Source organism: Acanthisitta chloris, unplaced genomic scaffold (genome assembly GCF_000695815.1).
Source record: "Acanthisitta chloris isolate BGI_N310 unplaced genomic scaffold, ASM69581v1 scaffold12356, whole genome shotgun sequence".
NCBI lineage: Eukaryota > Metazoa > Chordata > Aves > Passeriformes > Acanthisittidae > Acanthisitta > Acanthisitta chloris.
In genome coordinates this window covers 1-8,043 of record NW_008678752.1, presented here as the reverse complement: position 1 = coordinate 8,043, position 8,043 = coordinate 1, and the positions used below count along the sequence as shown (strand labels likewise).

The following is an 8,043-nucleotide window of genomic DNA, read 5'->3' as shown; positions in this document are numbered from 1 at the left end:
TTTGGAGGTGGGGAGTAGGGGGACTGTCTTACCTGAATTTCCCCCCAAGCACCCAGATCTGTGAGTATACAACAGGAGTGGCCAAAAATGGTTGATGGTCACAGGACAATGCCAGCCCTGCATGTGTTTGCAGTTTTTAAACACATGGGTTTGGGTCCTTTAGTGTGTGTCTTCGGAGCCTTTCAGATACTGACAGGACAATCCTCCTTTCTTTGTACCCAGGCTCTGGTGCCCTGGGCGGTACCTGCAACCTGCTCATCCCAGGTGGCCAGGAGGTTCTAGTGCAGGTACATGCCCGTGGCCACATTAGCACTTCCCAGTCCATTTGACCCCATCCCTGACATCAGCCTGACATCTGGACCAAGCTGCTGCTCTGAGTGCACATAGCTGGGCTGGAGGGACCTGCACAGCCCTTTCTGCCCCCAGAAATCAGCCACCCCAAAAATTGTCCAGCAAAGGTAATGCTGCATGCTATTGGGGTACACTCTCTGTGGCCACATGGACACCAGGTTTGTCCAGGTCCCTTGGACTCTCCAGGTGCCTGGAGCTGAGGAGAGCAGAGCCTGGGTGGACCCCCTCCTTGGGGCAGGAGCTGCAGGAAACAGTCAAGCAGACAGCAGCAGAGGTGACCAAATGCTTTTAGAGCCAACAAATAACCTCAATTAAACTCTGTGGCAGTGACCAATTCCAGCCGTGCAGCAATATTGGCTTCTTTAATTTTTAAGTGCCTGGAAATAGCAAGACCAGGAGCCGGAATGAGGGAACTCCAGCCACCTCTATGCCCCTGGAGCCACCCTGCTGCTCCTCGACTTGTGGGGAGCAGAGTCCAAATATTGTCTGCAAGTCAGACAGCTCTCTCCCACACTGGGATCTGAGGAGAGCAGGAGACATAGCCCTCAGTTTGGTTAATTTCGGGCAAGGGCTCTTGCTCAAGTCCCCCCTCTCTCAGTCAGTACATCCCCACTGCCCTTCCTGCAGGTCAGGAGCCAACAGCATCCCCTGCCACGTAACCACAGGGCACCACAGGGACCAGGTGTGAAGCTGATGTGGGCAAGGACTGAAACCAAAATGTGGATGCCCCACCTGCATCCAGGCAGGGCATTGCCCCACAAAGCATATGGAGAGTCAGGGATGAGGCACAACCCATTGGACAACCCCCAAGCGAGCCCAGCACTGCATCCACACCCAGCACGACCTGGATTCGTGCCGATACAGGCAGGGCAAGCCTGGCTGTGAGAAGGGTTGGCATGGTAGCCCTGGCTGGGAGCCAGTGCCAGGCACCAGTGGGGAGCCCAGCAAGCAGTTCTCACTTGCTAAAGCTCCGGGACACTCTCAGATTTCCCTGTAGCAGCCTCAGACAGAGTGTGGCCCAGTTCCACCAGCTGATTTGTGTGCAAAATGGGAAGGGGATCAGGATGGGTAAAAACGGGCCAGCTTCTCCAAAAGCAGATTTTACACATTTAAAGAAAATAAAAGGAAAAAAGGCAAAATAAAAGGCAGCATCACGTTTCTGTTCCCGTTCCTTCATGAACACCCTCTGATGTAGCAGCCTCAGGAGGATGCTGTTCCACTGTTAGAAGAAAGGAGAGACAGAGGCATGGGTTGATTTTGCATTTCCCTGGCTGAGAAGGGGGTTGCTACCAGTGAGAGCAGGCAGGGCAGCAGTGCTGCCGGCTGTGCCCCATCAAGCTGTGGTGCAGGGGCCAGGACTTGGCCTAGCCTCACCGGCTGCAGGAATTTTGCTCTGCTGCCAGCTCCAGACAAATCCTTTTTATTTGCTTCCTCAGGTTTCAGTGCCGTAATTGTGATGTCTGAGCCAGCTCTCAAGAGAAAGAGGAAGAAAAGAAAAGAAAAAACAAGGGAAGAAGAGCAGTGCGGCGCCTGAGCTGCCAGCCTCATCACATCCTGCCTGCTCCTGCCTGGGGACTGGCCAACTACTTCCTCACGGGATCTGGCTCCCTGCCGCAGCACTGGACCTCCCTGGAGCTGGGACTGAGTAACCAGGAGTGGTTTGGTCCATAGGGATGTTTTGAGCCCGAGAAGTCCTGTAAATGCTGCTGGTTTGAGGGGTAAAGCATCACTTGAGTGTGAGCTCAAGCCCCAGAAAGCTCATGGGGAGGGGCCCTGACAGCCCTGTCTGGGCAATGAGCAGCATGGCACAGCTCTGGGCTTCCTTCTCATGCTCCCTACAAAAGAAAGTTTGCTCTATATCACAACCTCTGGGAGGTAGGCAGGATTTAAAAAGAGAAAATAATACAGCATTTCCAGTGGAAAGTGGAGCCTCCCTGTCCTTCCCCAAACAGGCACAGAACTGCTCCATGCTGACCAGGACTGTGGTCACCTGGGTGGTGACTAGTGCCACAGAACATATGACCCCCAAGATGAAAATGGGCAGCAGTGGGATGGGATCCAAACTGATGGGGTTGCAGTGACCCATCCTGATGCATCTTCACTGCACAGGAAATGATCTGCTAGGCATCTCCATCCCCATGTGGGGTAAGAAGAGCAGGACCCACACCAGGACGAGCTGTGAGAATCACAGATGGGCAGGAAGGCTCCTCCACACAAGCATCCCCACAGTGGACAAGGTAGTATCCACAGTGTGTGCACCCTCCCTCACCCCTGTAATCATCTTGGTGGGTGCAGGACAGTCAGCTGGCCTCTTGGCTTTGACCTACATGTATATTTTAACCAACATTAACTGAAATAGCCAAGTAAAGAGCTTCATGGAAGGAAAAGCACGAAGTCACTCAAAAATAACCAAAGTTCTTCTGACCACAAGGAAGGTTGGGCTGGAGAAAAGACAGCACAAAAAGCCTCAAGTATTTGGTTTCCTCAAATCACTAGTTCTCTGGTTAAAAACAAAATAGAAGAGAAGGATGTTTTGGCAGCAGGTTCCTCTGGTCCTGGAGGGAAGCCAGGCTGTCTCGGTGCTTGAGAGACATGGATCAGCCCTGGGGGTGACACACTAGCTGTCTCAGCCAGGTCCCAGCCCTTTGCTCCAGCTTCCCCAAAAATGCTTTGCACAGGGCAATGATGCCCCTGCCCTGGCCTCACTCTCCCAGTGGGGGTGTCTCCACCTCCAGCACCAAGTCCTTGTCAAACATGGCATAGCTGTCCCCACAGTGTCCCACCTACCACCGTGCTCCCACTCAGTGCTGGAAGTCAGACTCAACCTGCTCCAGGCAGAGCTGCCCCTGGTGCCAGCCCTGTGCCACCAGCAGCCAGTATGCCCTCCCTGAGTACCTGGAAAGGATATGTCACCCTGCCCCCACCCCAAGAAACAGGCTGGTGTGCCAGGACTGCTCATAGAAGGAGTTTTGAGTTGGAGGGTGCTTGCTCCAGAGATGTCCCTAACCCCCAGGAACAGTCACTGTGGACAAGGTGATCTCTGCAGCCAGACATCCTATCTCTGGGCTAGTAGTAGTCCTCCTCACTCTCCCCGTAGTCCTCGGGTGTCATGCGGGACTTCAGCAGGGAAAAGTCTGTCAGGTTGAGTTGGTCTGAAATGACAGGGTGGGGACAATGTGATATGGCTGCCTTGCAGTGCCCGTCCCCTTCCACACCAGGACCAAAACCGATCCATGCACAGCAGCTTGCTAGGGGATCCTCAGCACAGCCCTATGCTCCAACAGCTCCCACTGTACCAGTGCACCCTGCCCACATGTTCCCTCCCTCATCCCCCTGAGAGTGTGGGAACAAGGACATGGTGCTCACCCGGTGTGAAGACGGTCAGGCTGGCTAAGGCCACCACCTCCCCAACCCTGTTCCTGGCAAAGCAGCGGTATGTGCCTTCGTCCGTCACCCGCACGCCCTGGATTTGAAGCCAGCCTGTCACTTCATATTTCTGGGGGCCACCTCTGAACTGCAAGAAAGGGGAATGTCAGTTAGCGCTTGTGGCAGAAGCAAGAGGGCATCTGCCACAGAGCCCTGTGTCCCCTGTTTTGGCAGGCAGTGAGGTCCCAGGATTGCTCTGGCAGCAACCATGCTATTTTCTGTTTGTCCCCAGCAATAAATAAACTTTTCCTGAACCAGCTGGGGTGCAGCTGTGTTTGCAGGCTGTTATTATGGTGTGGTGGCCAGGGGTGGAGGACAGTGGAGTCTCCTCCAGCCAGGCAGGGTAGCCCCACTTGAGGAGAAGATCCTTGGTTGGACCCTGCAACAGGCTATGGGGCGGTTTGAAGGGCACAAAGATGGAAGAGGACCAGCACATCACACCACAGTGGTGCCAGATTCCACCTGCTCCCCCAGCTCCCTGCATCCATCCCACCATAGTTTCCTCCCTGTCTGTGCCTGGCTGCAGTGCACGGCCCTTGTGCCTCTGCCCACACTCTCTAATAGCTGGGTATGCCTGGCTGGGTGCTATATTTGGGGCTGGCCACAGGCAGGATTCTGACCCCTGGGCCTGCCAGCCCTGGGAGGGGAGCCCTGCTGATGGGAAAAAAAGGTCCGGGACTGCCTGAGTTTGCTGGTAGGATCAGAGGATAACCCAAGCTGGAAGGCACTTGGGAGGTCCTCTCCATCAGCTCCTCCAGCGGGGCTACAAGTGAAGCCAGCAAGCAGAGCAAACTAAAGGCAGGGAGGTGGGAAACTCCCTGCTGCAGGACTCTGTGGGTCCTAAAAAGTACAAGTGCAAAAAATTACTAAAGGAAATTGCAGCAGAGGGCTATACTGATGCCTCCTGCCACTGAGACACAAGCCCTGGCCCAGCCAGTCCTTATGGTGTGCAGGCTCCAGTTACCCCTTCTCATCCCATGGCAGCCAAGTGTGGCCATTCCCAGAGTATGACCACTCTCAGGTCTGGTTGCCCACAAGCTCTGAGAACCTGGGGCTGCATCCAATGCCCTAGGCCCACCACTCACCTGGACAGAGATGTGGGGGTCATCTCCAGGCAGCAGCATCTCCACACCATCCTTCCTCCACTCAATGGATGCCATGGGGTAGGCAAAGACCTCACAGCCAAAGATGACGTCCTGCCCAGTGATGTTCCAAGTGTCATAGGGAGGAGAGGTGATCTGAGGCTCTAGGAGGGGGGACAGGAAAGCAAGGTGGGCTTAGAAGAGGTCCCACCCACAGCAGGTCCCATGGGCTCTCCTTGGCTGGTCTCTGGGGCTGGCAGGATTTGGCTCACATAGAGATGCTGGGACCCTTCCCATGCTCCTCTCCCCTCCCACCCATGGCAGATCCTCACTTTTACCCAGGACATGACCCCTCCTCACAGCTGGGACTGGGACCTCTCACCCCAGTCCACCCTAGCCCATGGCAGGGGAGTCATCCCTCCTGGCCACATTTTCCTTGCCTGCTCAGTGATGCTCAGGGACACAGGCAGTAGGAACAGTGCAATAACAGCAATGCTACAAATCAGAGCTTTCCTAAGCAGTTGGAGCACACCCCTCCTGCAAGGGAAAGGCCAATGGGCACTCATCCAACCCAAGGCTGGTGGGGATGGATGAAATAGATGAGCTTACAGCCAAATGAGGCCTCTGCTCTGGCAAAGGGCTCATGCCGGCAATGAAGGGAATAAGCAGGTCACCAGCTGCTGTATGGAGCCAACACCTCCAGGTCCCACATCCCTTCCCTAGAGGGATAGAGTGAGAACTACCCTTCCTTCCCACACCTGCTCCAGGATCTGGCCTGTAGCATCAGCCAGGTGTCAAGGGAGGGCTTCCACCTCCAAATTTACGTGGGGGAAAAAACTCAAGAACATGATGATCTACATAAAATAAAGTCAACCTTGACACCCCTTGGGGTGTGGTGAGAGCACTGGGTGACCTGTGCTGGACTGGGCAGGCTGGGCCATGGCCTCCCTGCCAGTCTGTCCCCCCTCAGCTCCCTGCTGAGTTTTAAATGGGAAATGGAAATCACACAGCCAAGTCAAACCGACCCAGGTTTCCATTTGCTTGAGGCAGACGCATTTCTCAGGAGCAACGGGCCAGCATGAACCCAGCACTGCAGCCAAGACTTTGCTAACAATTCCCTGGAACTTCCCCATCTGCTCCAGCAGGATTTGTTGCTTCTCATAAGCCCCGCTCCCTCTTGGCAAAGCTGCTCCTAGACCTTTCCAAGTGCTGGATCCATAGGGGCTGCCCCAGAGCAGCATGGTGGGGGGACTAGGGGAAACTCAACACTGTATGGAGCAGCCTCCGGTGCTGCCATAGCCCTGTGGATGCTGTGGGTTTGCTGCCAGGTGAAACAGTTAAACCAGACCCCCTTGCTTGTCTCTTCCCAAGAGGTACAAGTCTCTGTCCCACAGCTCCAGGGGCACTACCTGACTCGCAGGGACCCTCGTGGGCCACAGTGAGGTTGGCATCAGGGTGGGCATTGGCAACCTCCAGGAACCTGCAGATCTGGGCGTAGGTTTTGCCATCAGAGCCACAGAGGGCCAGGTGGGAGACGCAGGTGCATTGTGGCTCAGGCACCTCTCCATGACGCAAATCCCCAGCATCCAGCTGGCATTCCAGGTGCTCCCCACACTTGCCGTAGAAGTGGTTGGTGTTGTCCAGGTCACAGATCTGTCCCTCCAGGTTGGCACACTCCCAGCAGCAGTCACAGGCATCCCTCACCTTGCCAGCCAGGCACCCACGCGGCATCGGGCACTCCTCCGGCCGGCACTCAGCACAGCCCTCCCCTTCCTCCAGCAGCCGTTGCCAGCCCCGCTGGAGGTAGTTGGAGGTGCTGGGAAAAGCCTGGCCCAGCTGGAGCAAAGCCCAGTGCAAGGAGAGAAAGGAAAGCACGAAGCAAGAGGAGCTGAGGGGCTTGGCTTTAGACATCCTTGCGGCAGCTCCTCTGTCCCAGTCCCACTGTCACTTGGATGGGGATCTCCGGCACTGCTCTGGCCTCACTGTCTAGACCTGAGGAGCCATCCTAGCCTGAGAGGAGGGGGAATATGTGTTACCAGTGCAGGAATTGTCTTCCACCCCTTTAGCTCCTGCCTGGCTTACCCTGAGTGGCCGCACTGCATGATGTGCAGCGGAGGGTCAGTCCCAGCTCCTCTCACCTCTAGCCCTGCAGCCATGTCCTTCACACCCTGGTGCTCCCCAGCCACCTTGTGCCCTGAGATTGTGAGCATATTCTGATGGGATGAGGCTGCTGTCCCCAGCCCCAGCAGGTGTCATCCTTCTTTCCAGGAAGCCCAGTATGCAAAGTATAGCCTGCTCTGGCTCCACCGTGGCCTAGGGAGCCACAGGGCTGGCAGGGCACTGGACAGGCTATTCTATATCATTACAGCTCGGCAGGTTTACACTCTGCTTCTCATCTCCTCTCAAGAAGCTGTTCTCAAGCCCCTTTCCTTTTTCCATTACTTTTCAAGAGTCATGAGCCCCTTTTCCTCCCTCAACATCCATAGAAGTGCAATGGAGAGGCTGATCCCGCAGACAAAAGGTGCTCTTTCTGTGCTGGAGGCAGCTAAGCCAGGAGGATGCTCCCAGTCATGCCTGGCTTTTATTCTCCTTCCCTCCCTGTGTTGTAACCCCACTTTTTAGGCACCACCCACCTGAATAGAGAAAAACCCACCCTTTTCAAGAAGGCTTTGGACCCCCTCAGTTATCACACAAGCAACTGAGGCTGAGCACAGAGGAGCTCAGTGCACAGGTGGGCAGCCAGCAGACTGACAGCAAACACAGTGTGGTCAGCCTGTACCAGCACAGTGGGGTCCCTGCCCCAAAACCCAAGCCTGCATTACTCAGTCAGGGAAAGCAGAGAGGATGATCTGCCCTGAGCTTCCTATCTTTGCTGGGGGACACACTTGGATGTGTCAGAGCCTGTCCCCAGAAGGCATGAAAACGAACCAAACCCCTTTGTGATCCCCTCCCCTCCAACACCAGTTACACTCTGGCTGCTTTTCCTGAGATGGGGTGAAATTATGGTCCCCAGCCCCAGGGCCACCCAGCACAAGTGAGCAGGGCCGTGGAGGGGATGCAGGTGGACAGGCTGCCCCCTCCCCTCCTGCTGGAAACAGCACCGAAGGGCAGGCTGCAGACCCCTCAGCTGCATCCCCCACCTGCCGGGGCTAATGCAGCCCACAGCTGGGGTGGGGTGATGAGG

General features: G+C 55.7%; 1 protein-coding gene across 1 annotated transcript; it reads right to left on the bottom strand.

Annotated features, from left to right (window-relative positions):
- Nucleotides 1-3,417: 3,417 nt before the first annotated feature.
- Nucleotides 3,418-6,874, bottom strand: LOC103804421 (kazal-type serine protease inhibitor domain-containing protein 1-like). Its single transcript, XM_009077034.1, has 4 exons — nucleotides 6,269-6,874; nucleotides 4,863-5,023; nucleotides 3,718-3,865; nucleotides 3,418-3,503 (listed from the first exon to the last, which is right to left on the bottom strand). The coding sequence occupies exons 1-4, from the start codon at nucleotides 6,768-6,770 to the stop codon at nucleotides 3,418-3,420; spliced, it is 897 nt and encodes a 298-aa protein (XP_009075282.1). The 5' UTR covers nucleotides 6,771-6,874.
- Nucleotides 6,875-8,043: the final 1,169 nt, after the last annotated feature.